At 41.3% G+C, this 27,975-nt stretch overlaps 1 protein-coding gene across 2 annotated transcripts; it reads left to right on the forward strand.

Moving 5' to 3' along the window:
- Positions 1–2,076: 2,076 nt before the first annotated feature.
- On the forward strand, positions 2,077–27,850 carry eps15 (epidermal growth factor receptor pathway substrate 15). 2 transcript variants are annotated; one of them, XM_061078788.1, is made up of 25 exons: positions 2,077–2,146; positions 6,660–6,701; positions 7,484–7,573; positions 7,675–7,722; positions 7,823–7,918; positions 8,033–8,095; positions 9,119–9,244; positions 9,529–9,588; positions 10,001–10,237; positions 10,527–10,672; positions 11,119–11,275; positions 12,738–12,820; positions 14,894–14,966; positions 17,046–17,207; positions 17,330–17,527; positions 17,632–18,057; positions 18,272–18,346; positions 18,612–18,783; positions 18,908–18,952; positions 19,047–19,444; positions 20,196–20,265; positions 20,415–20,485; positions 21,016–21,151; positions 21,305–21,504; positions 25,261–27,850. In XM_061078788.1, the coding sequence occupies exons 1-25, from the start codon at positions 2,120–2,122 to the stop codon at positions 25,399–25,401; spliced, it is 3,342 nt and encodes a 1,113-aa protein (XP_060934771.1). In that variant the 5' UTR covers positions 2,077–2,119; the 3' UTR covers positions 25,402–27,850. The 2 variants fall into 2 exon arrangements, with proteins under 2 accessions (XP_060934771.1, XP_060934772.1); XM_061078789.1 differs by having other exon boundaries at positions 18,615–18,783.
- Positions 27,851–27,975: the final 125 nt, after the last annotated feature.

Below are 27,975 nucleotides of genomic sequence, written 5' to 3' on the forward strand. Positions count from 1 at the left end.
AGGCTTATTAGTTAAAATAATACAACTTCTAAAAATGATTATAATAACTTTATTTCAGGGGCGACTCCTGGTACAGGCGACATAGGCGGTTGCCTAGGGTGAAAAACGTCGAGAGGGCGGCACAAGAGACTGAATTATGATGACGTGACACATACAATGTAAAACAATATATTAACGTCACATCATCATCCTCTAACCCCGGGACGCCCCAGAGGTAGAAGCGCCGCGAAAAGCGATCCGCCTCATTTCCTCGCCCATGTTCGCACCGGCAGCATAATGCCGGGAAGAACCGGGAAGCACCGCTGCCACACACAAGCACATAATCTCCTGTGGGGGGTGGGGGGCGGCTACAGGCTTGCGTAGGTGAGTCACCTGTGAAGACCAGCATCATTTACCCCTGAACCAGCGCGGAGAAATGCGCTGCCTGGGCCGCAGGGATGAGCCGGCCCCACGCCACTACGCTGCCATGGGTGGAACCAGGACACCAGTGGACACAGGAGCTGGGTCCGAACCATATATACAGTCTATGGTCCGAACTCATGGGAAAGTTTGGCAGGCTGCCGTGTTGGCAGGACTTCAACCACCTATTCATTGCACAATATCTAATAATATGTAAATTTAAAAACAAAAATGAACCATAACCATTTCAAATTAAATATATAAAAAAATAAAAAATAAAATAAAACAATTAAATTATATTTAAAAAAAAAAAAATTGTAAACTGCGCGCGCACATCCTGCGCAGAAACCTACTGTGCACATCCTGCGCACAAGACCATTGCGCACATCCTGCACACATCCTGCGCAGAAACCCATTGCACACATCCTGCGCAGAAACCTACTTCGCTCATCCTGCGCAGAAGCCCATTGCGCACATCCTGCGCAGAAGCCCATTGCGCACATCCTGGTGCACATGACGCTACTGGATGCACAAAAAGAGAAAAACAAACCTTGACAACAACAACCTCACAACAGTTCCTCATAGCAGCATGATGCATACAAAGAGAAGTATAAAAACCTACTCATTGTGGCAGCAGGGACATTTGCTGATGTCACCATCCGTGGCTCCGTGGACAGGCAAGCCAGCATCTAAAACATCCTCCTGGATGGCTCCCTGTGTGAACAGACACGCTGCGGTGACAGACTGCGGTTAGAGTCAAAGATGAATCAAAAAAATATTAAATTATCAGGGGCACAATTCAGAAAGCACCGCAAAGTAGAGGAGGAGAAGAAAGAACAATATAGAGGTAAGAGTCACCCCGATTGTGGACATCATTAATGTTTATTTTTGTCGAAATGACATGTCCAAAAGTTATTGTGGATGCATGACAGTTTGCGTGTGTATGTTGGGGGGCGCCAATTTGAAATCTCGCCTAGGGAGCCAACATTGCCATCTGCTTAATTTATAGAGCACTTCAATACAACGTACACAGTGCAGCACAGCAAGAAAACAAATGGTTAAAATACAGATACGTACATCAGAATCATAATAAGAATTCTTTTATTTGCCAATTATATTTGCACATACAGGAAATTGCCATGGTGTGGTTGGTGCACTGTACATAAAGCATACAACAACAATTGGACAAATAACAACAATATATGTAGATAGTAATGGTAATAATAATAATAATAATAGAGATCAATAAACAATAACCTCACACATGAAGTGAATTAAGAGATACACTGCATACTGGAAAAAGTACAGTTTTATCTAAAACTTAAAAACATTCTGTATTTATTTAACATTTACGTTTTTTTGTATTGACTATTTGAGGGGTCATGGCTTAAAAATAAATTCATTTAAATATTGTCATTTTTTGAATTTATTTGATAGTGTCTTTTTTCTAATTATATGATTATAAAGAAGGCTGAGGTGAGAAAGCATGTTTGTGAAGTGGATCCCCCATTAGGATTAAACCCTCCTCCCGCTGGCTCCGGACTCTGAGTCCGGGCCTGAGGCCGGAGGTGCGGGTCCAGTTCCGTGTTTTGCAGCGGCCTCTCTCTCTCTCTCTCTCTCTCTCTCTCTCTCTCTCTCTCTCTCTCTCTCTCTCTCTCTCTCTGTGTGTGTGTGAGTGTGGCAGCGGCGCAGGGGAAAAGCGGTGGGAAACAGAAACACTATGGCTGCCTCTCTGTCTCTAACTCAGGTAACACAGTCTCACAACTCAAACATTACGACCGCAGAACCTTCTCCGAGCCACGTCTGCCCTGCCCGGGGACATTCCCGCGGTGGTGGCGGAACCGGGCCGGGCAGATAGTACTCTCTCTCCCCGGCCCCGGTGGCTCTTTCTCGGGTTTCGTGTGGTGCTGCTGTGACTGGGAAAAGTTTCTGCCTAATCTCTTTGGGGACTGCGTAAGGGCGTAGCTAGTTAGCTAGCATGCTAGCCACGGTGCTGGGCTGTTTTCGAGTCGCTGTCCCATACTTGAGTTAAACATTTCGGCGTCACTTTGCTTCCTCCTCGTCTCTCACAGTGTGTAGCTACGGGTTGTGCTTCCTCGTTTGGCAGCAGGCTAATCGTTGTTGGTTTGGAGAGGTGTCGATACGAAGGGAACCCATGTGTGGCTCTGTTGTGGCTCTGCTGTCATGTTGCTGCCAGTTCAACCTCAACGCTAACATAGTTTTTCCTCTAAAAAACATCGAAGCAAGTTCCACACATTCACGCTGTGGCCTAGGCTGCGACTGTTCTCCTCTTGCTATGTGTTTACACTGAAGAACCAGTGTGTGAGAGGCTGGGACCAGAGGTAAACAGGCTCCAGCACTGGGTTGGTGTGTTCCCTTTGACCTTTGTGAGGTGAACGTTCACTGGTAGCATGTTAGCTGCTGTGGGAGTCACGGTTCCATGATGCCAAGGGAATAAAGAAACCAAAAAATGCTGTTGACAGCTGTTTTCCAACCAGTTAGGGGAAGTGAACTTGAGCAGCTCGTGGCAGCATCTGCTGTCACTAAATGTCAGTGCGGCTGCATTGAAACCCACAGACGATGTGTTTTTGTTTTGCAGAGTAAACGGGCAGCACATCTAATAAGTAGGTTACCGTGTGTGACTTGTTACCTGAGCCACTGCAGCCTCCAGACAACAGACAGGAGCTGTCTGCCCCCAGCAGCACTGACAGCTCCACCTCTCTCACAGGAGTTCAGAAAGCTGCTGACATCTCCGAGTTGCGACACTGACAACCATCCTTGTTTTTAGTTTCTGTCAGTTTTGCCACCTGATCATTCTCACACTGACCCACGGGTTGGTGTTGGCAGTGACATTAAAGTAATACTTCACACTTAAATGTGCAAACAAAGTTATATGACAAACACATGAATTCTGGTTTTAATAAGTGGCTTATCCCCCCCCCGCCTAGTGTTTCAAACCCTCTTGGACCTTGCAGGGCCAATGCTTAAATTAAGCACAGTCAACTGTTTTGGAGGTTTTTAAGTTATGAAGTTTACGCTGCTCTCAGAGAAGCACTGAACTCCAGACAGATCATCTCCTAGTCCTGACATTATCTGGAGCGGCTGTTTGTGAGAACACAAATGTCCGTGTTAGAGGCTCCGGAGTCTCGCTGGAGTTTCTCATGCCAGCCCCCGAGTAAAAACTCTCAGTGAGTTGATGACGTTTCAAAGACGCAGCAAAAACGTAGATGTGACAAAACTAAAATAAGTCAAATATCTCAGGATGAAAGAGGACATCCAGACACGTAGATGACAGACAAAGATCGATTTCTGGAGATTTCTGTGATGTAGTGAACGCCTTTGACCGGAGAATCTCCTGCTGTGTTTTTCATGTGTTGAAGGCAATCTGCGGAAAAACACCAGTACCTATCCAGCAAACATTCTCTGGTGTTCATGTTTGGAAGCGGTTTATGTGGAAAAAGCTGACACCCGTCTAATCGCACCCCCCCCAAAAGTTTAACATTGGTTCGCCCATATCTCACTTAATTGTGACCTTAAACATGTACAATTTCACTTTCACAAGTTTCTCTAAATCATGATGCCAAATTTCATTAAGATCTGTGACGGTGTGGCTCCAAAGTGTGATGATTTAATGCGGAATGTATTAATTGTCATGGATGGATTAGGGGTTGGTGACGTCACCCCGACTAAACTAGACTGGCCTGACACCTCCTGCTCTGTCATGTATGTCCCTATGTGCTGCAGTTTTATATGGGCTATAGCAGGGGAATGGTTGATGGGTGTTTTTCTTTTCCAGTGCTCAATTAAAGGGTCACCAGTACAATGAGCACAGTGTTACAGCTTCCAACAGTTCCAGGCACACTATTGTGTCTCGCAGAGAAAAAGAGTTGCAGTGGTCAGAGAGAGATAAGTGTCTGCTCCCAGTTATCGCCCTGTAAATTGGCAGTTGACGGAGCTGACAGATAACGAAGCAGATCACAGGCTGTATTTGTCTTGTGAGTCGTCTTGTTCTTCCAAGTCTGTAGTGGCAGACACCCAAAACCAGATCTTTACACTCTACTTGCTTTTTCTTATTTTTCAGTTGATAGTCTATTTGCATGTCTCTGGAGGAATTCAGATTCAGCTTTTACTGGTAAAAGGCCACTCCCCAGTTGATTCACTGGGTCAACTCCTTTCTTCCTCCGCTGCAACTGATGCTTAAAGGCGCAACCATCAGTTGTCAGTTTCAGCTGTCCGAAACAGGAAATGCTGAGTCTTTTCCTGTTCAGCCAAGCAGTAGACATTCATACTTATAGAGGAAAGGGGGGGAGGTGTTGAGGAAGGATATGACAAGTGCAAACATCCACAATCATATATACATTATTGCAAGTTGAGCCATTACAGCATTATAGAGAGAAACCCAAAAGTTACCACAGAGAGAGAAAAACCCTCCCTTTGAACAGGACGACATCCCAAGCAAAACCAGGCGGCCATCTGTTGAAGAGAAATGGGGGGGAGGGAAGGGTGAGAAAGAGAGACGAGAAACAGTTGTATATTATATCACTTTCAGACAGGTTTTTAAAAACTCTTTGGAATAAAGTCTTGTGATTTATGGTGTAAAATGCTGCGCTCAGATCTGGCAGGACAAGTAAAGAGAAAAGTCGATTTCCTGAGGACATCAGTAGATAGATAAGATGGTTAGTAACGCTCATCGGTGCTGAGTCTGTGCAATGAAATTCTCTAAATCCTGATTGGAAAACTTCAAATCATTCTATGGTTTAATTAATTATGCAAATAATCGTATAATTTGTTTGGTACAGCTTTTTTCAGTATTCAGAAACAAAGGGGAGGTTGGATCAAGGTCGATAGATGGCTAGAACATCTGGATCATGAGTATTTTTTTAAAGAGGTTTAAACCCTGTGGTTTTAAGGTTGTTACTAAATTGTTGTTACCTATCCTGTTACTAAAGATACATTGATTATCTCTAATACGAAAGTGTTAATTAAATGTAAAACAGCCACGTTGGAATAGGGTTGAAAAGACATGTTGGTTGTTCAGATGAAGAAACTGTTGACGTGAGATCCGAGAGATCTAGTGGAAGAGCAATGTAAATATAATGCAGACAACACATCTATGCGTCATGGGAAGTAAATAATGAATTTTTTTTCCGATGGTTAATCTTTCACTTGATTTTGTTTGCAAAGATAAAGAAGCTTATAAAGACATTTTGCCTGAAACTTAAGGAATCCGTTTAGCTGTTGCCTGTGATCATCAGTATCATCTGTAGCCTTGGAAAAATGGAGCCTTTATAACGTCCAGATGCCAACTGACAAGTCATCAGCAGAAACCAGATTCAGACCAGTCATCAGTGTGGTGTAAGATTTACTACTCCAGAAAATATGTATGGCAAGGAAGCACAGAAGAGCATTGTCTTTGATACAGTCATTGGTGGATCTATCTAAATAGAACTTTGATTTACCCAAGATTAAACACCAACATTTTCAACTTTTGATAAATTGTTAAAGTCTTTTATCAAACATCAATGAAAGATACATGTACATCCTGATTCCACCTTCATAAAGTTAATTAGCTTTTTCTGCCCTCCGTTCACAGGTAGACTGAATAATTAATAAATGATTAGAAAAATAACAGATTGATTAACTCAGCCCCAATCTGACATTGTGACTGAAATCGCTCATACATACCTGCACTGTAGGGTTAGGGTTAGATGAATCTGTTCTGGGAAAAACTAAGACGCTTTTTTGCCCTTAAAGGTGAAATCGGTCTTTTTAGCGCTTTTTTTTGCCACACTTGAGCTGAATCCAGTGTTGCATTTGTTCCACCTGTCTGATCGGTTATCAGTCGCTGTGTTCCTTTCTAGCCAGCAGACATTTTTGAGAGTTCAGCTGTTTGTGTGTGAACTCTCTTTGCATGTGTTAATTAAATTGATTCAGAAATTTAACATATTGGTTATAATCTTTGTGCTTGCTTATTTTTGTCAGCTGCCTTGGCTCACTGTCTAGCCAGCAAACACTTGCTGATTATTTCATCTTCACTGAATCTTCAGATCTGAGAAAAACCTTTTAATTCTAAATTGGTCCTGTCACAGATTATTTGAGTGTAAATTTCGGGAGTTTATAAATTTCCTGAACAAACCATAGCGAGCAGCGTCAACTGTGGTTGTAGTGTTACAAAGTTAAATGTATATAAATATGTTTCAATTTGTTCAATCATTTCAAAACCACTGTTTTTGACGTGGATTTTTTCTCTCCCTCAACAGCTCTCCAGTGGAAATCCCATTTATGACAAATACTATCGACAGGTATGGAAATATGTCTCTACAAATGAAAAATAATTGTTTATTTACCTGAGACCATAAATAGATTTTCAGTTGTAGTTTTCAGTATATCCCTAACTAGTGAGCCTGTTTTTGTTCTGTGAAATAGTCACTTCAAGATTATTCGATTTTTTTAACTCTCACTATGTTGTGCTTATTGGACTGGATTTTCCCTTTTCCTTCTCCCGATTCCAATAACCAGACTTTGGGTATTAGCCCAGTATTTATCTGGTATCAGTGCATTAAAAAAAATTATTGCAGTTTTATCTGTGTGAAACTAATACACTTTAAAGACATGGTATTGTACCGGTACATAGATTTGCGTTCTCGCTGGTATTGAAACATCTCTACTTTAAACTATAACACCAGCATTAACTAAATGTAGTATTGCTTTGTACAGTGATCCCTCTTCTCTAATATCAGTTCCAGGCTCTATGTCCAGTAAAGGAAGTACCTCTATGAATTAATAATGCTTCACTTTGCCCGATGTGTCAGGGGAGCTCACAGTGAGGCTCATGAAAGGGTACTAACACTGCTGGAGAAATGGCTCTGGTTTATTATCAGTATTGATTCAAGTGACTGCACAGCCTCTCTCCCTTTACATCACTCACCAATCCAAACACTTCTTTCGTCAGTCTGTGTAATGATGTGCAACCTTTGACACAGCTGACTCACTGATGTTCTGAGATGGAGTAACCTCTTGACTCTGTGTTCTTGTGTGTGTTTATATTTTGGGTTTGTGTGTTAACGTGTGTGATTGTGTCAAGGTTGATCCAACTGGCAGTGGGCGGGTGACGGCAGCAGATGCAGCTCTGTTCCTGAAAAGGTCGGGCTTGGCTGACCTGGTCCTGGGGAAGGTGAAACTTTTGCATTATCAAAAGAGGAAGCATCTCTCTGTTGTCTCTGCCATTTATGTCTATTTTGATGGTCAATATGTACAATATGTGTGTCTCCATAGATCTGGGATTTAGCAGACTCTGAACGTAAAGGATCTCTTAGCAAACAGGTAAGGACTGCCCTGTGGAGAATAACCTGCTTTTTTTAAACACATGCTGTGTTTGTGATCACCAGGTTCATGTCATACACTGTACTTGTTTCCCCCTCAGCAATTCTTTGTAGCTTTGCGGTTGGTAGCCTGTGCTCAAAATGGCCTGGAGGTGGCACTCAAGAGCCTTAATGTGGCTGTTCCTCCCCCCAAATTTGTAAGTTTGCACCTATAGACCTCAGCACAGTCTGTCCATGCTGTTAATGCTTCAACATAACATTGTACATTGTTTACCGCAAACTAAGGTTAACTGAGCTTTGTTGATCAACAGCATGACACTAGCAGCCCGCAGTTAGCGGGAGGAGCGCCTGGTGACACACCCTGGGTTGTGAAGGTAAAGTACAAACAAGTTTGTAATCTGTTTGTCTTCAGCTGCCTTCAGACCTGCACTGAACTCCGGATATTTCCCTGAAATGTTAGGGAGTGGCTGTATGCGAGAAGGCAAAAGTCTTAGACAGAGCCAGTGAGAGTTTAGCTGGAAAATGTCTGTAAAAGTCACAAGTAGCAAATGGGCATGTTGATGAGATGACATTTCTACCCCGCAAAACTGAAAAAACAACACCCAACAAAAACTATACAAATATCTGAGGATCAAAAAGAGGAGCCATACACGTAGAATACACAGGCGTAGATTCAAGAGCGTTTGGTGATAAGGGCGATCGCTTGTGTTGATGTGCTGTAAAAAAAAACACATGATTTCTGCAGCAGAATTTATTCATTATTTGCACCACCACTCACCTGAATGTTCTGGACATTTTCCTTTTGTCGTGAATGCTATAACCAGACAATCTTCTAGTGCGTTCTTCATATGAGAAAGGCAAAGTCTGGAAAATGTATGGTTCAAAAAGTTTCAAACCTTTTCGTAAGTTCATGTCTTATAGTGTATATCAGGAATCTATGTTTATTTGTAATTTGCCTTGATGTGTTTTTATTTTCTCATAAGAGACGACCACAACAATACAGAGTGAATACAGTGTAATGATCACATAGGGGTCTTTCAATTTGTGGTCACTTAAAATGTCAAACAAATGGAGTCAGCTGAAATATGACCCAGATGTTAACAGTCATTCAGTGTCAGTATTGTTGGTTCATAAAAAGTTACCAGAAATTCCGGTTGGATTTTAAGGGTTAGAGTGCTATTTGAAAAACATGCACACAAGCGCGTGCAAAGACACACACACACTGTAAATGAGGCAAAATTATTTATTTTCACAGCTGACTGGCCTGAATATCTCTCTTGTTTGTTGAACTTTGTGGATACATCTTCAACAAACGCATCTTTCCATGTTTTTATTATTTTTATTCCTCAACCTCTAATCGTTCTACATCTGTTGGGTTTGTTTATTTTTCTTTTCAGCCTGAAGAGAAGATGAAGTTTGATTCCATCTTTGAGAGTCTAGGTCCAGTAGGTGGCATCCTAACAGGAGACAAGGTTAAGCCTGTCCTGCTTAACTCCAAACTTCCAGTGGACATCCTCGGCAGGGTATGATCCTTTAACAGAACTATTTTATAATAACATAATAATATGTTTGACTCATTCTAAAAGTGTCAAAATCAAAAGGAAAATCAAAAATGTATAGACTGCTACAGTTTTCTTATGTAAGGGTCTAAATGAGGACAAACAACACAATCAGTTGGGTATGAAATAAAATCAGAGAGGAAGTGAGAGTATGTTTTGAATCAAGGCTTTAGGGGATCTGTGTTGCTGTATATAATATATCATAGCGTTGTTATGATTCGTAAAAATAATGTGTCTCTGTATTGAAGGTGTGGGAGCTCAGTGACCTCGACAGAGATGGCATGTTGGACAAAGATGAATTTTCTGTGGTAAGATATGAGCTCATAATATGAGTAGAAAAGAAACAACAAAAGTTAAAGTTTGTTTGCAGATCATTTCAACTCATTTTTTTATTCTGCTGATGTTTTCACATTGATCTTTCAATCAGCTAAATCATATTTGGGTGTTCTAGCACAAGAAGTTGTTTTGTTTTTTCTATACAATATGAATAATGTTGCATCAGGACTAGATTTCAAAGTTTCTTCATCCATTTTCTGTTGGTGTAAATATCTGTTTGCCTAAATTGTAAGTTCAATCTTGGAAGCTCATTAAGGCTGTGAAAATTGCTTCATTGGATCTGGATGCAACAAATTCAAGACAAGTGGATGAAGCGTAAAGATTCAGAATCAAATTTTAGAGGTAATTGACTTTTATCATTGCATTTTGTTGTCCTGTTCCCAGGCCATGTATTTGGTGTACAGAGAGTTGGAGGGGGAGCCTGTTCCCATGTCCCTACCACCTCCCCTGGTTCCACCCTCCAAGAGGAAAAAACCCTCGGTGCCTCCTGTGATGCCCCTGTTACCCTCACCCCCCTCTGCCAAAGAAAGTCGCTCCTCCCACGCTGGCTCTAAGACCATACCCCCCCCTCCTAAACCCGCCCCAGCTCCTGTCCCAGCACCAGCAGCTGCAGCTGCTTCTGTGAGTACAGAACCTATCTCTCCTGTGCATGCAGTACCTGAAAAAAGCCTATTTGGAAGTTTTATTTCACAACCTTAGTTAACCTAAGTTAGCTGCAACAGCATCCATTTGAAATGATTTCAAACTGGCTAGTTCAGTGTGTTTTTCAAAAGAACCAGGTGAGAGAGGGTGTGAAGGTAAGTCCATTTTTAGTTTGAGTTAATACGCCACTGTCATAGGTTGTATTAAATCCTACCTTATTTATGAAGTAAAGAAAGTGGTAGTTAAGTCTGTCGTGTGGACTTTGCAGTGGGTGGTGTCACCAGCAGACAAAGCCAAATACGATGAGCACTTCAACAAGACAGACGGGGACATGGACGGGCTCGTGTCTGGACCTGAGGTCAGAGATATCTTTCTGAAGACTGGGCTGCCCTCTGCCACACTTGCACGTATCTGGTAAGAAACGATGGTAAAGCTCCCTGTACAATCACCTGCCTGTCTATGAGTTACTGATCTGTAAGACTCCGTGTGGCTTTTTTGGTTTATTTACTTAAAAAAATTGTGACTTGGTCTTTTTTAGATTAACTGTATTCTGTAGTATAGTATGCGGCTCAAATACAGATTTTTAATCTACAACTACACAGTACTAAGTGATAGATACAAATTAGCTGCAGTTTTCATAGCACCACAGTGCCTGTTGTCCCATCCGACCAGCAGAATATGCCATCAAATAGATTTGTATCCTCACACGACTGATTAGCTGCTGTCCTGTTGTGACCGTCCTGTGTATTGACTTCCATAACTGCAGGACATGATGATCAGCCAGGCTATCAAAAGCACAAACCTTTGCCTGAGGTGTTTATCGTTATTCTCTTATGTAACCTACGAGCGTTCGTTAACAGGGAGGTTTGTGACATTGGAGACATCGGGAAACTGACTCGAGAGCAGTTTGCCCTGGCGCTCCATCTGATCAATCAGAAGCTGACGAAAGGCCTGGACCCTCCGCAGAGCCTGACCCCAGAGATGATCCCTCCCTCTGACCGACAAAACATCAAACAGGTGAGTCGCCCTGAGCGTTTCAGTTCATGATAGTGAAGGATGTGTCTATCCTCTTTCCCGATGAACATGATGTTCCTGATGATACAGAAAACTGATGTATTTCCTTAAATAAAAATGTGATTCCGAAAAGTAGAGTTGATGATATTCATTAGAACAAAACAAAAAAAACCGCAGTAATAGTGACAACAGTCATGATGATAAAGTGATAACAGTGATTTAAGAGAGAGACATGGTCAGGTCATTAACTTTACAAATCACTGATTGTCTTAACACTGCAACCTGATATAACTTGTTAATTGTGTATACTAGAATATATGTATTTGTTATTAAATAATACAATACAATGTTATACAATTCTAGAAAATAAAATTGATGTTTGGTGTAAAGTGATAAAAAATCATTCACATATCAAATTGCTGTACAAAATCTAAAATTATTTTGCGTTAATTGCCTATTTTTAAGCACAACAAACACTGCTGTCTATTTATTTATTTTATACTATTTACTATGTATTATCATGACAGGCATATTATTTATATTATCAATCTAACTACAAATTGAAGAATCTGTTTGCCTGTATTTCAAATTTCTCGACAACTGCTCATCAGATTGACTTCTAACTTGGTGGATGTATTTCTGACATCTTAATTTCTCCCTCTTCCTGTTGTGTTTTGTTTTGTTTTATAGCTTGCAGCTGTGTGTCTTTCTTTTCCTCTCTGTTTGATGCTTGGTTGCTCTTCACATTTTTTACATTTTGCCCCTTTCACATGTGCGGTGGGACAATCCTGAGTGAGTGTGTGTTAGTTTACTGACTCTGTGCATCTCATTACTTTTAACAGGAGGCCTCTGGTTGTTTGGTGATGTTTAAAAATATTCTCCAAAGCCGTTTCTTTTTGGGGGCTTTTACACACCAATCGAAATGTGTTACATGAGTATTTGTCTCTGAGCTCATCATTATTAAATGTCTTGATATTTATGCTCATGGGAAAGCTGACAAGAGCAGAGGTGGCTGTTTCAAGTATTAAGAACTGCACTGGCTTGTCTTTAGATTTTAAAAAGCTTTGGGTTTGTTTTATTTATGTTTATTTATGTAGAAAAATTTGCATCTACCCACTACCACAACCCTCAAGCCACTGTACATCCGGTTTCTGCCAGCTGTGTCTCCTTTTGTGGCTTCACATGTAGTTTAAATAATGGTAATAATCAGTCTAGTGCTGTTGTTCTTTTGTCTGTGCTGTGACTTTCTTTTCTTTCACACACAATGTAAATGTCCTTAGTATGGAGGATTTTTTTTACCATCATAAGTGATTTTGCTGTTCTGTTTTGTGTGATAAATCATGTCCATACGTTCCGTATGTGATGAGAGTTAATTCTTAGCGTACAGTAGAGGTAGGTCACCATTTATCTGTAGTAGTGAGTTTATTCTACCTCTTGATTTTGCTCTCCCTTCCTTTCTCTCCAGAACAACATGCTAAACTTGGCAGCCGACTTCTCAGCCATCAAGGAGCTTGACTCTCTCAGTAACGAGATTGTTGAACTACAACGGTAATATTTTATTCTAATAATCATAAAAAAACTGGAAATACTAAGCACTTTGTTGCTGAAACCATATTGGTGGAGGTTACAGCATTGGTGGTGACGAAAGGCCTGTTTTTGTCTGAAATTTCCAAGTAAACTTATGATAAATTGATCTGATCATCCAACCTAAGAGACAAGAAGACATTTTGGCTAGTTAGGACTTTTTTTTTAATCTATTCTCAAAAATATCTCAGTGTATATGTAAATTTGTATCATGTATCAATTTTTTTTATAAAAACCCAGGACTCCCTCATGAAAGCTCTTCCAGCAAGTGATTGCAAAGTATCCCTGTATCCCATACTGACCAACAGGTTTTCCCCAACATACTGACACATTCCCCAACTGATTATTTATTTGGAATGGCTGTGTGCATAGATTGGTGGTTGCTGATGAGCTATTGTAAAAACGCTGACATCCAGTGGTCAACTGGAAAAGTGACATCACGTTCACATTGCGCGTTTTCTTAATCAAGCTGCATTAAAATTCTAGTTTACATAACATAATAGTAATCACAATTGTCAATATATTTTGCATGTATTTAAATTGTAATCTCACTGTCACCTTTTGTTTTTATGGATTTGATGTTGATAACTAAACAAAATGTAACTTCCCTATGCATGAAAGATGCAAGTGAGAAGTGAGAATATATCTTTCTACTCCCCCCTTTCTTTTAGTTATACACACACAGATGGCTGTACACACTCTCTCTCACACACACACACACACGCCAGATGACAGCTGTTCTGAGGTACGAACCCGAGATGAGAGACACTGATAGAAGTTGAAACTAATGATACTGAGAGAGTAGACACAGTGAATAGATCAAGAAGAAAGATGATGCACTTTTGTCATTGCTTCAAACTGTGGCAGCAACCCTCTGCTCGAGCTGAGGAGGTTGGTGATGATGAGGGTGAAGATGGGTAAGAGGAGATCAGGAGTGATTGACTGTAGATTTGTCCGAGGAGGATGTTGTGTTACAAAGGAAATCGTGCATTTTGATGTGAGAGGAGAGCAAGAGAATCTTAAAATATATATTTTAAGCTTTTTGTTGTTATTTATAGTCAGCATCGAAGTGGATTGGAAACGAGTTTTAAGGTTGATGAATTTGTTATCTTTTGCCATTTTTATTCAGTCATAGAATGCAAGTGGCATTTATTGTTTTTAGAGAAAGAAAATACATAATGCGTACTAAAATGTTCATTGGACAGATACTGTTTTTCAGAACAGAAATACAGAATATATGTTTTATATATCCTACCTTCTGCTATATGAACAAAACCATTAACATCACATTGATAGATAGATATATAGACTGCAGTGCAGATTTTAAGGGATCGATCGATAATGTCGATCAAGAACAGTAAGAGTATTTTTCCCACTTCCATTCAGTTTAAATGAAAATCACATATAAATCAAAATGTCTGTCATGAGGTATTTGTAATGATTTCCTCAATGTTGTTGGTGCTGTACCTCTACAGTTTATGCTGTTGTACATTTATTATGCTTTATTGTTTATATTTGTGTTGTCTGGCCATTTTGGGGTTGGTGCCTTTTTGTCAGACAGCTTTGCTCTGTCTCTGGCTGAGTGGATGAAACAGTTTGGTAGAGAGGACGAGCGCACAGGCAGCACGAACCATCAGTGTGATATTTTTGGCTCATCATCACTCTTCCCTATATCCATCCTCCAGGCAGCCATCTGCTTCTAACTTTGCTTCTCCCACACATTTGACTGAGCAGGCAAATTCTCCGTTTTTCCGACACCCACCCATAACGCGCTCACAGTGCTGTAGAGCAGCCTAGTCTCAACACGCAGCCTCTCCTCACATTGCGTCTCACACACACACACACACCTGCTGTGGCTGTCCGTACAGTGGAGTCAGGAGTTCAGGACATCATGGTTGTTCAGGGAGAGGAGGTGATGGTGGTTCAGGGGCAGGGTGAAGAAGGCTCAGCAGAGAGCTGGATGGGGCTGGGTGGGATGGGTCTCCCGACTCTGTCCTTGGTGGCTAAATACTCCTGTCTGTTGTGCTGGACCCCCAGAGAGAAGTGCACTGTGGAAGAGGAGATCAAGGAGAAAGAGGAGGCCATCAGACAGCGCAGCACTGAAGTGCAGGTAAGGAGTCATCGTCTTACTTCATCTATGAGTTTGTTTTTTGGTCCCAGCCCGCTGGAGACAGAGAGAGAGAGAGGATTTTTACAGACAGATACATGATACATTTGATAGCATGGCTGTATGTTTAAGATAAAGACTAAAAACCGTCTTTCTTTCTCACAAATGTTTGATAGGAACACACCTGCTCTCGGTTCCTGAAACAAAAATAAAGATCAGACAGTCAGAGCTGTAGGCGCTAAAGCAATTGTTCAGTTTTGTTGTGATGAATATACTGGGAAGAACATACATTATGAATATACTGGAGGTGGAGATCAATAAAACATGTAGCCAGCAGTCCTAGACACTTGTTCAGAAACACAGTTACTGTTTCTTAGAGACCGAGAGGTTGTTCTTGTGTTGGTGTGTCTGACTCGTCTGAGCCTGATAAATGGAGTCTATTTTGGGAGGAGTCAGACTGCTCTGCTTATGGGAATTCGATGTGTGTGTCTAAGTGTCTTGCTGATTTAGCTGAATTTCCTTAGCTGCACTGCAGGGTAGCCTCAATACATTTTGGTTATTTATATATGATGTTTATGAGCTTTACCCCTGGAAATGAGATATTATTGATGATTTATGAACTGGGCCAGTTTTCTTTTTGTCTGTCAGTTTCTCCACACAAAACACAAACAGCGATGCCTTTTGTAGTTGTTTTAGGTCCAGAAGATATTTTCACTTATCTACAATATTTACAACAATAAAAACGGATCAATTAAAAATCTAATAGAAGATATATTCCGATCCCTGTGTTCCTCCTGCTTTTCTTCACATGGGCTGTTTACCTGCAAGCAAACAAACCCTTGCTCAAATGTGATTGGGCAAATTAGAAATGGAAACCACAAGGCTTCCAGCCACAAAGTCCCTGAGATTAATTCAGCCTTCAGTATCCTAGGTGTTAGGTTAAAGGGATAGTTCACCCAAAAAGGAAAATGTACTCATTATCTACTCAACACTTTGCTGATGGAGGGGTGGATGAAGTGTATGACACTGTAGGATTTTCAGGGGTAAACAGCATTGCAGCCAAATCCAGTACAATTGAAGTAACTGGGGACCACTTCTTCAAACGTAAAAAAAAAAACAGCGTAAGAAAACATCAGATGTCTCCATACTGCTCCTGGTGTGTCATCCGAGTGTCTGAAAGCCCCGACATTCAAATTCGACACAAAACGGTGTAATCTACACCATGTTGTTACCCTAAATGTCCTCTGGTATCCTCAGCCCGGCCCTGCGTTCACGCCCACACAGCGCAGAAGCTTGCGCGCCTCTATTCTCTCGTCCAAGGGGCACGTGACAGTTTCTGCTGCATTAATTGTCGCACCCCTTCATCGGCAGATAATGGTAGATAAGGAGTAAACTTTCAATTTTGGGTGAACTATCCCTTTAAGATAATCATGTCTAGATGGATCACCCATATTCAGTTCTTATACACACGCTCAGTGTTATATAACTAATACCATAGATCTCAGATATAAATGAATATTAGCTTGAGTATTTTTTTTCATAAAACAAATGTATAATGTTTATTGTTACATTTGCCTCCCACTTACAGTGGATTTCCGGGAGATTTTGTACGTGACCGAATGCAATGACCATCATTGTTCAGTCCAATGTGATCCATCTTTTCAGGATCCAACTCTAACCTCTTATCTTTCACACACAGACTCTCCCACACCACTTAACATCTGTAAGGACAGTCATTGCAAAGTGTAGTCAGATCTACTGGTTAATTCATGGTGGAGTCAAACTGAGTCCTTCCTTTCCCATATTGTAAATACTTTGTACACTGTCAATTCAAACTTTTAAGCCATTGCATCTGTATGAAGTTTAGCTTTTTAACAATGTGGTATCACGTATAATTCGTTAATCATCTGGCTTACACTAGCTCTCAGTAAAGCCACTCTGATACAGTACTGAATTCATCAGTGCCTTTTACAATTTCACCTTGAATTGAACAAAACCAAATCCTTTAGCGTGGTCTTGAATTTTCTCTTTTGCTTTTTTCTGTTTGTCTGATTTGTGTTTTCTTTGCTTTTACCTGTACAGGACTTACAAGTAGAAGTGGGGAGGGAGAGTGAGGAGCTGCAGCGGCTCCAGTCTCAGCGTCAAAAGGTCCAAGATACGTTGGACGAGCTGGACCAACAGAAGAGCTCCCTGGAGGATCAGTTGGCTCACATCCGCCAACGGACCACCCAGGAGACACAACTGGTAAGTGTTGTTGGCTTTTCTTTTCATGGCGGACTCACTTATGTCAATACAGGATAGCTATGTCATTCAAGAAATGGCTGATAACTGGCAAAGAGAGTTCATGATGGTTACATGTATCATAGATCACATCGCTGCAGACGGAGCATGAGGAGCAGGAACAGATGATATGTCAGTATGAGGAGGAGCTGGTCCAGGCCCGAGAGGAGCTGCTTGCTTTGCAGGAGGAGAGCAGGAGGCTGCAGGAGAAAGTCCAGGCTGCACAGGAGCAGCTCACACCTCTGCAAGAGTCTGTGCGAGACTCATTCAAACAAGTTGCACAGGTTGGTTTGTGTGCATGTGCCATGCTCATGAATATTCCCTTCTCCACAGAAATTTTTATTTGTGTTTCATTTTTCCATGAATCCCCCATCTCTCTGCTCATAAGGTTCAACAGAAACTGAACAACCTTCAAGTGGAGGAAAGGTCAGTGACTGCCCAGCTCACCTGGAAGAGAGCCCTGGAGGACAGCTCTCCTGTCATGGTCAATGGATCAGCAGGTGCTGCAGCAGAGCTGCACCAGGGGGACCCCTTCCAACAGGACCTCTTCCAGGAGGACCAGCCTAGAGAGCTGAAGCTCGAAGAACAAACTGCTTTCTTCAGTCCTCAGAACGACCATTTCGATCAAAAAGAGATAGAAGCAAATGAGAATGAAGAAGCGGAGGAGATGAAGGACAAGGAAGACGCAAGTCGAAATACTCCAGAGGAGGAAAAACCAAGATCTGATGCGTTGGATGATCTTTATACTAGTCTGGCCCCTTCTGATATGTACAATAGTCTGTCAACCTTCCCCAAGCCTCTGAACACTGTCAGGGTAATAATACATGTCTGCTTCAGCTATCAGTCTTTATATAAATGGAAAGAAATCAGTGCAACTTCTTACTACAGTTGACACTGCGTTGACATCATTATTATGAAAACACCCGTTCCTCAAAATCTGGTGGACTTCAGTTTTGTAAGAAACCAAGAAATATTCTATATTTAAAATTTGTATTTGTTTTTGCTGTCCTCTCTTTTTCCATGTCAAGGAATTCGGTAGCCACGAAGTTTCATCAGAAGTTGCAGATGATGAAGACAAATCATCTAATGAGAGCTCACCAAAGGTAGAGACCCTGACTCACTGAAGTTTAAATGTCAGTTTTCTTACATTCCAGAGTTTCTGTGAATTGTCATTCCACCAAGGACTATTGTAAGTTGTAGTCAGTATAAGTGAGTGCCCTCAAAATCACATTATTGATGCAAGGGGATCTGACCTGATCCTTCAGAGGTTTTTAAAAAGGCATAAATTCATACATGCAGCGTGGATGCAACCTTCACGTCATGCACTGTGGTGTGCAACATAATCATCAGAGCGCTGTTCCTGTTCAGCAGGTGGCATCATCAGAACAAGAGAACAAAGAGGAGCAAGCAGAGACGCCTGAAGCCACCACCACCACCACCATCACCTCCTCCTCGTTACCAGTAGGCCCCATGCCACCACAGACCAGCCCACCAACCCTGCCTGAGATGGACTTCTTTCATTCAGACCCCTTTACTGACCGTAAGTCCCAACAAACTGATTAGCTGTATGTAACGGCTTAAATGTGAAATGTCAAGCGTCAAGCAGAGGTTTCTGGTAAAAAAACCACACCTTAAAATAGATTTCAATGTTTTTTCCTTCATAGATGATCCATTTAAAGATGATCCATTTGGAAAAGCAGATGTTGCAGGTACATTCTCTAAATCTAACCTCGTCTGGAAGGAGATGAACACAATAATTAAATATTTAAACATTCTGTATCTGTCGCTGTTTGGTTTCATCAGATCCATTTGGAGGAGATCCATTCAAAGGGACCGACCCCTTTGCTGCAGACACTTTCTTCACACAGACCTCCAACGTCCCCTTCTCCTCAGAAGACCCTTTTTCAGCCCCAGCCGACCCGTTCGGTGCCACCACTGATGCGCCAGAGCCAGACCTGTTTGCAGCCAAGCTGAACAATGCAGCACCCGCTCCTGCAGCAGGCCCCGACCCCTTCACCTCCAAACCGACCAATCCTGCTTCAGCAGCCAAGGGTCCTTTCACCACCACAGAGAACAACATGGCTGAGTCTGATCCGTTCGGTGGCAAAGTCAATGCCACAACAGAGGCAGATCCATTTGGGTCTCAGGACGTAGAGACCGATCCGTTCAGCTACTCGCCAGTCAGCTGTGATCTGGTAGTGGTGAGTAGTTCTGTACAACCTGCTCACAGTGCACTCACAATTACGCATTATTGCAATGCAATAAAGGTTTGTCATAAACATGGCTGTTAACAGTCCAATATTTATGATCTCAACAGTTATACAGTTATATTTTATTTTCATGACCAAATTAAACACTTTTGATTTATGCCAATAAACCCTTACAATTTATAATGTGAAAAACTTCTGAATGAAAAACAGAATGTTGGCTGAATGAGTAGGGTTTGTTGGATTTATTGTCAGAAATGGAATAAAAGGTGTTTTCATTATTGTATGATCATCAGAACCTTCAGGGACTGGTATTAATTTGTTTACATTTTCAACTTCACTGCCACTGGCCTTAAAATCATTGAGTTGTTCAGTTGTCTTAAATTAAAAGGTAATAACAACATTTTATTATAAATGTTCACTTTCGGCATTCATATTATTATTGCAGTTGTAGTAAAAGAACAGAGTACGGTTTAATCTCTGTTTGATATTGTATTTTTTTGCCTTCAACTTCTTTTGCTGTGGTTTCATATTTCCCAAGCAAAGAAAGAAAGAGAAACAAATTAAAAAGAAGTTTTGAAAAGTTAGTGACATCTGGTCAGTATAGACTGTAAAACAAGACACATAAAACAAGAGAAAGTGTGTGTTTTTCGTTTTTGCTTAATATGACTAATGAGAATAAAATGTGAGCGGCAGTAGTATTATTTTATTTCTGTTAATGATTTTTTTAATGCTCTGTTTCTAGAAGGACACTGCAGCGGCCAATGACCCTTTCGCTCCAGGTGGTACGGCAGTGAGCTCCAGCTTAGATGCAGGTATGATGTGTGGTATGGTGACACCCTGTGGGACTAGAGGAAACTGCAGCTCTTCAACATAAAAATAGATTTTGTCACATTATACAGCATAACAGTATCCACAGTGTCTGTGTGTCTCAGTTTCATAAACTCAATCTCATTGGTTTCAGATCCGTTTGCTGCAGTGTTTGGTAATGAGTCGTTCGGTGGGGGCTTTGCAGATTTCAGTGCCTTGACGAAGGTAATATTCAGATCATGACCTCTGCTGCAAGTACACAATGTGGAAATGACTCAGTATGTGGTGAAACACAGTGAATAGCAAGTGCCAGTCAGGCCATCAGTGCGAATAGAAACTAACTTATAAAAGTAAATATGAATTGAGTCAAGCTGGAAGAATGTTGGTGAGTGTGTTGTGGTTTCTTGGAGAGATGGTGGATATTTTTGCCTCTCAACTCACTGTTAATTTCAGACAATGTGCAGCAACATTATTTAAAAGGGAAATGCTACCAGAGTGTGACTGAATTCCACAAAATGCAGCATTCTTTAACTTTTAATACAGTCATATCAGATTATTTTTGCAATATATTCCTAAACCACAAATCCTCTGTAAATATGCACTGATGTTACTGTAATGTTCCGGGAAGGTCTTAACCAGATGACACCGTATGATGACCGCTGCTGTAATTCCACCTCCAGTCTACAGTGTCAAATCTTCATGTAATGTGTCTGTTTTGGAAAGTATAGATTTGATTCTGTGTTGACCTGTTTCAGTCAAACGGGGGTGACCAGTTCGGCATCAACAATAAGAACCTGTTCGAGGAAGACAGTCCGTCTGCCAGCCCCGACGTGCCCCCTGCACTGCCCCCGAAAACGGGTACGCCAACGAGACCTCCCCCTCCACCTCCAGGTCAGCACTGGTTTATTTCACTGTGCACAAATCTTGTTGTCAAATAAGCTGTGTTGCTATCGGACATGTTGGGGCTATATTAAGAGTGTGTTATGGTTATTAGAAATAAAAGCTTCCTGTGTACATCTGACCGACTGTATCTCACTTGTCCAGGTAAGAAATCCTCCATCTCCAGAACAGACTCCTCTGACTCCTTCCATCGACGAGGGCACTTCCTCCCACAGCCTTCAGGGGACTTCTCCTCCTCCTCGCCCTCCCTGCCTGCCAAGGATCCTTTAGCCGACCCCTTCGCCCCCTCCTCCCCTCCTCGTCACAGCGTACGGGAAGCTGACCGATTTGCCAGCTTTGACAAAGTGAGCACCTCCCTCTCGCCCTCTCCCTCACCTCCACCTGACTCTCAGTAGACATCCCCTCTTCTCTTTGTTTTCCTGCTAACACATCACATCAAGTTGTTCAGTGAGGTTACAACCACCAAGCAAATCAGGCCAGCTTTAGAAATCCCTCCATCCACTGCCACTCAAAGGTCCCGAAGAAGTGAACTATTGAGCCGAAGTAAGGTTTCATATAGTAGCACAGTTTCTTGAATCTACATTTCTGTTTATTTGATTACTTAATTTTCCTAAACAAAGTTTACACAAACTATTAAAACTTCTATTTTTGAGTTTGTTTTCTTGCATACTGACTACTGCTGTTGTATATAGTAACTCTTTATAATGAATGATATATTTCCTGGCCTTGTAATATCTCTTTATACTTGAAATTATTTTTTGTCATTGATTTATATTTGGGTTGCACTTAATTTAAGCCCATGAGGTTGGGCTGTCTTAATATATGAAGAAATGTACAGAAATGTCAGCATAGTAATTATAGATGGATAAATATATAAACTCTGTAACATATCTGTAGCTACAGACACAAGTTGTGGTGTAATTTAATTCTACACATAATCATACCAAGTCCCTCGTACTGGTTGACAGTGAATGGAGAGATGAGAGGCTGCTTGTATTTGTATTTTATTCACCATCCCAACTCAACAGACTGACACTAGATCCTGTGCGTGTGAAAAGAGTTTTTCCAAAAATATTAACCGATTGAAAAGTTTGGCTTTTCATGCAGCTTTTGCACTGACATTTGCACATTTCATTTCCTCGCGTTTCCTGTGACCACACATTAGCCGTGCACGTCCTCAGATATTGCATATAGATACATTGGCAAGATGAAATACGCATATGGCAGTGTACTCACCATTGTCTGCATTGACGTTGTGACCGTTGCTGCCATGATCTCAGATGTAACCATAGGCTAACCACCTCCAGTGTTTCTTCTCTCTCCGCCATGTTTTCTATTTACAGAATTCATATCTGGAGGTTCTATATCTGTGATGTGACCTCTAGTGGAATACTCAACATGCGTAGTACGCACGTGGTACACAGGAAGTATGTGAACACTAATGTCACGATGCATCTGGGACAAACGAGTGGCCAAAAAGAAAGTCTCTCTCCAGCCCTCGGGAGATTCAGAGACTGTTTCAGCTTTAAAGTTGAAGTTTTGCGAAGCTGTCGTCATTTCACAAACTCATTGACAAGCTAGAGGAGCGCACACCTCAACCAAGGCTATTACACTATCTCGTAATCCAGAGGAACTAGGAGACAAAAGTTTGTGCACTCATTCAAATTTATGCATTTAAAATATAAAAGAAGCAAAGTTACAACTTTTGGAAAATAACCCTATTATTCTAAATGTGGGTCAAACTAAAGTTTCCACATCAGGAATATAAAGGTAGCTGTTTTAAATACTGCACAGAGATGCCCAGTCACACTGTGGATTTGGGATGGACGACCAATATTATGACAGTGTTGATTTTTGCGCTTCTTCCTTAACATGACTTCACCTGCATGTTCCTGTTGAGCCCTGACCTGCACGCACCAACTGTGTGTTTGATCGGCTGCCTCTTGTTCACCCATACCACCGTCCCTGCCGTCCCTCGATAGCACCCCTCTTATCATCCCTCCTATCATCCCTCTGTTCATCCCTTCATTTACCAGTTTGCTCAGCCCTTGTCTGGTCATCAGTGTGTTGTGGAGAAACAGATCGCCTGTATTCTCCCTGTGTGTGTGTGCGAGTGTCAGAGTCTTTACACCTCTGTCAAACAAGTTAAATAAAGAGTTGAATCAAGGGCATCATCTCTGGCTTCTATGTGCATCCGTGACATCACTTTCTGCAAATGCTTGAGCTTTGATGGACCGAAGTTTCTTATTTTTGGTTTGTTTGTTATGAAATCGTGGCCATAACTTTTGACCATCGCTGACCATTTTACAAAGCCTGCTTTAAATTTAAAGGATCTCCCACATTTCACACTGTAGTAAAACATCAAACGAGACCAATGTAGAACTGACAGCTGTAGTTTACAAACACCCCAGGCAGAATATATCCCGATACACTCGGCTCTGCCGTGAGAAATGTGGATACTGTCTCTTCCTTTAGTTTGCCAGATAATACGGCCTTTCCGGAGTTATTCTCTACTCGGCTACTACACTACCCAAACATTGTCAATCGTAGGGGTAGTGTAAAATATTCTCAGGCTTTGACATTCCTTCATGATTCATTCTTTAAAGTCTTAAAACCTGCAGGAACCCTAAAACAGTCTTCTGATGATCTACAATTTGTCTTAATATAATTTCATTTTAGAGTTTTAAAGGTATTGACAGTTTGTCTGAATCCTGTCAAATCGGTTCAGTCATTGAAAGCAAAGCGAAAAAAAAGAGATCAGATAACAATTTTTTATTTTTTTATATTCAGGAACACAATGCATCACGTCTCTTGCATCATTAATGTCTGATTTCATCACATTTTCTCGCAACTGCATGTTGTCCACTAAATCCATCACATGTGTCTTTAGTCATCATCATGCATGTTCTGCCTTCTGCGCCCTGAAATCATCGTCTCTAAAAAAAGACCTGCTATCGCGATGTTGTCATTGTTTCCTCTTGCATGGTCGAACACACTTGATGACCTGCGATGCCTCTGTCTGCTGTTCATTGCGAATAATGTGTCTGTTGTTTTCCCAGAATAGTGTGAGCTCCCTCTTGTAGCTATCGTGAACCTTTTAAGAAGGATATGATATTGGTCACATGACTGAATTATCCTCAGTGGAGGCACCAGATCTCGTGCTTTTATTCTTGTCACATGTCTCTAAATAATTTGTATGGACGGAGGCCCGAGGGACAACTGCCACTCTTTAATGTCATTTTTTGTATTTATTTTCTTGGTTGCTTTGCCTCAAATAGATTTAGCATTTTAAAGTGTCAGTCGTGGGGCTGGTCAATGCCATGACTTACTTAATTACCTGTTAATTAACTCTGAATTAGTGTCAATAGAAATATTTAGGGCCAAAAGCCAGACCGTGTTATAAACTACAATTATAATAGCATTGAGGATGCCTTTCCCTGTGACCCACACCAACACATAGATTGAAGCCTTTCACTGATGTGTCAGGATATGCCGGTTGATAAGCAGTAAGATATCTGAGGGGGGGTGTTTCTCTGTCAGAGGTCTCTGGCAAATAACTTACAAATAAACTTCAGGACAGAAATTACAAAGTTTTGTTTCAGGTTATTTAGTTCGAGCTCTGAGAGGTTAATTTTAGATCTATAGAACATAACACAACCACAGGATGATGGTTGCACTGGTAAATCATAATTGTAATAATAGGCTAAATTTTTATTTAAAAATTAAATTAAAAAAGGAAATATAAATGGAATATTAAAAATCCTAAGCTTAAGAAATACAGTGTATGTTGCAGTCTACATCATTGTTCCCTTAATGACAGAAAACTGTTCCCTATATTTACAGTAGTTTTCACGTGCTAGTTAAAAGGGCATGACTTAACACAACAACAGTACCTTAGATATTCCCTATGAAGCTCATGATGATGTGTTATGATTGTGTGTTGTTATTAAGAGTTGTGTGTTCTCAACAGGCTCTCAGAGCGAATTATATCTTTAAGAATTTGTTAACTATGTACATGTGTTTTTGTTTGTGTGTCTCCTTTCTTTGCATCTCTGCTTTCTTTCCTTCTCTCTCTGTGTGTCTCTGTGTTCACGGAGCAGTATCCAACAGAGGAAGACATGATAGAGTGGGCAAAGCGCGAGAGCGAACGGGAGGAAAAGGAGCGACTTGCAAGGCTCACCCAGCAGGAACAAGAGGACCTGGAGCTGGCCATCGCTCTCAGCAAGTCTGAACTCTCCTGAGAAGCTCTCCTCTTCCCTCCTTTCTTCCCTCCTTCCCTTTCCTCTCTCCTCCCTTCCCATCCTCCACTGGCCCGGCACGGCACGGCACAGCACAGCCTGGCCCAGCCCAGAAAGCACCAAAGTAAAAGTGGGGACTGTATAGGACTGATTCAGCAACACCCGCTGACCCCATGAGGAGATTTTCTTTCTGAATGAATCCATCTCTGCATCGTTCAGCAGCCTCAGCCCCCCCTCCCCCTCTCTCTATCTCTCTCTCTCCCTCTCCCCCCCGAGACTGTTCACTGTGCACTGGCATCGCAGTATCGGGTCTCTCTCCATCCTGTCGGCCTCTGTGGTTGTCGTTGGGAGGAGACGACCGAGGACAAGCGACGCGTGTGGATGGTTTTAAATGAAATGCAGTGAATATTGTCAGATGTTAGGATCGTCACACTCTGTTGTGACCTCATCACTCGGCGACAAACGGCCACATTAACTCTACAGAATGTAATTTATTTAAAGAGTAGACTGAAACAGCCTCCTCAAAAGACATCTTTATCCACTAAGTAAACTCACTACCCTTTAAAAACACTTTAAAAAATGATGGACATGACAAAATGTTGTGGTTGTGAAATGGGAGGTTTTGGAGCAGCTGTAACAATATCTTGGCATTTATCATTAATATCATCCAGTGTGAATAGAGTAACGATGGCAGAGGGCCTGTGAGATCTTCTTTTTTTATTAATGACAACATTTCTACGTGTTTAACTGGAAGTTATTCATCCTCTGATATGTGAAAAACAAATTGATACTAAAAACAAATGAACAAATCCATTACAGCTCTTATGTCTTTTGAATGGAAGAAGTGCAAAGCTTGGCCCAGCGTCTGTTCTGTCTGTGTTGTAGAAAGTTTATTTTCTGGGAGAAACTAAAGTTGGAGTGAAGCTACATCTATTTCATATTAACTACATGTTCATTCATTTTCAAGGCACACTACAACGATGAAATGCATTTTTTGAAAACTGTTATCAGGGGACCTGATGAGTAGTTTCCATTATCAAGTTTGAAACCTTCAGTTCTTGACATTATCTAAATAGCAGAGTTTGGACATGAATAGAAATGCATGAGTTTAAAAATGTGAATGATTTGTTTTGAATAGATTGGTTCAATACTTCCTTCACCTGCTCCCTCTACTCTCACACTAAATGAATGGTGTTAATAGCAGTGTTATCCCTGACTCATCTGCAAAGAGAACCAGCTGAGGGGTCAGGGGTCAGGGTCGGACACAGAGCAGCCTCCCCATGTCTTTACTCAATGAAGGCCCAGCAGCGCGGATGCTGGTTGAGTAACTTGTGTATCAAAAATCTTCCTTAAGTGGTAAATCTCCATGTTAGAAATCTTGATGTGCCTCTGCTGGTGTTTCTCTCATGAGCATGTGTACGGATTTGTTTTCCAGGAGAGGCTTCCTATCCACTCAGATAGGAAGCCAAAGTCACAAAGTCAGTCAAAGTCTGGCTTTTGTTGTGGAGCACTTCTCTCTCTCTGTGTGTGTGCGTGTGTGTGTCAATCTGGTGGAGCCAGGATATCCATACACAGGACCAATGGATAAACACTTGGACAAACATCTCTGTGATAAACCTAAAATGACATTTATTTGATGTGATTTTCACTGTTTCGGAGGAGGCAGGGTTCATGAGCAATACTGCGGCCAGCCACCAGAGGGCGCTCAAGATGTTTTGGCTCCCCTTTTGGGGACCTATAATGTCGTCCATCTCTATCTACAGTCTATGGTTAAGAGCTCCACAGCAGGTGGTCAGTCAGAGATGCTACGTCCTCGTCTCCTTCCTCCTTTCCCTCATCTTTCTGGTTTAATTTAATGTTTCTCCCAGAAAATAAACCCAGTGACTTGTGACTTCACACTGATCATTAAACTGTGAGGGTTTCTGACGAGGGAAAGCTCGAGTGAGCGCATGATGTTTTTGTTTCTTTTCTTTGCTTATTTCCGACCAAACGGAGCTTAACACTTCTTAATCGTCTGACTCTTTTTTTTTTAAATTTTAATTTTATGTTCAGTGTGATCAGCATCCTGTTGTTTCCTCTTGTTTGTGTGTAACCAGTTCAGTGTCTGGTTGATGCAGCACTGCGGCCTCTCATATTGGAATCTACGTTTATACAGGAGAACCAGAGCCGCCTCTCTTTGCTGCTTATCGTCGCCGTGGCTTAACACATCCGATTGTTTAATTCACTCGCGTTTAAACGCCTCCAGACACATGACAGTCGTTTGTACAGGCTCCTTGAATATTACGAATTAAGAACCACTGATGTTTCTAGGCTGATCCACGATGGCTTTTAAAGCTAATTGTATTTTATTTTGTATTTTCTAACGTGTAATAAAAATCATTATTGGGAGTTTGGCCAGAATATATAATGCATTTAATTGAAACAGAATAAATATTAAACATGTAATTTTGCAGTTTGTGCATTGTTATTGTTTTACATTGGTACTTTGTTTTCAACAGACGATGGTGGATGATGTTCTATCACTAATGATGTCACATAATGAAAACACTATCATTTCAAATGTGCTTTTAACTGTAG

This window comes from Limanda limanda, chromosome 9, assembly GCF_963576545.1.
Source record: "Limanda limanda chromosome 9, fLimLim1.1, whole genome shotgun sequence".
Lineage (NCBI taxonomy): Eukaryota > Metazoa > Chordata > Actinopteri > Pleuronectiformes > Pleuronectidae > Limanda > Limanda limanda.

Bases quoted from the DNA above. Each gene is read 5' to 3' on its own strand.
- eps15 (XM_061078788.1), top strand. From the start codon at position 2,120: ATGGCTGCCTCTCTGTCTCTAACTCAG. The intron at 7,723-7,822 runs GTAAGGACTGCC...TTTCCCCCTCAG, and splicing joins AAGGATCTCTTAGCAAACAG to CAATTCTTTGTAGCTTTGCG. The intron at 17,208-17,329 runs GTAAGTGTTGTT...CATGTATCATAG, and splicing joins CCACCCAGGAGACACAACTG to ATCACATCGCTGCAGACGGA.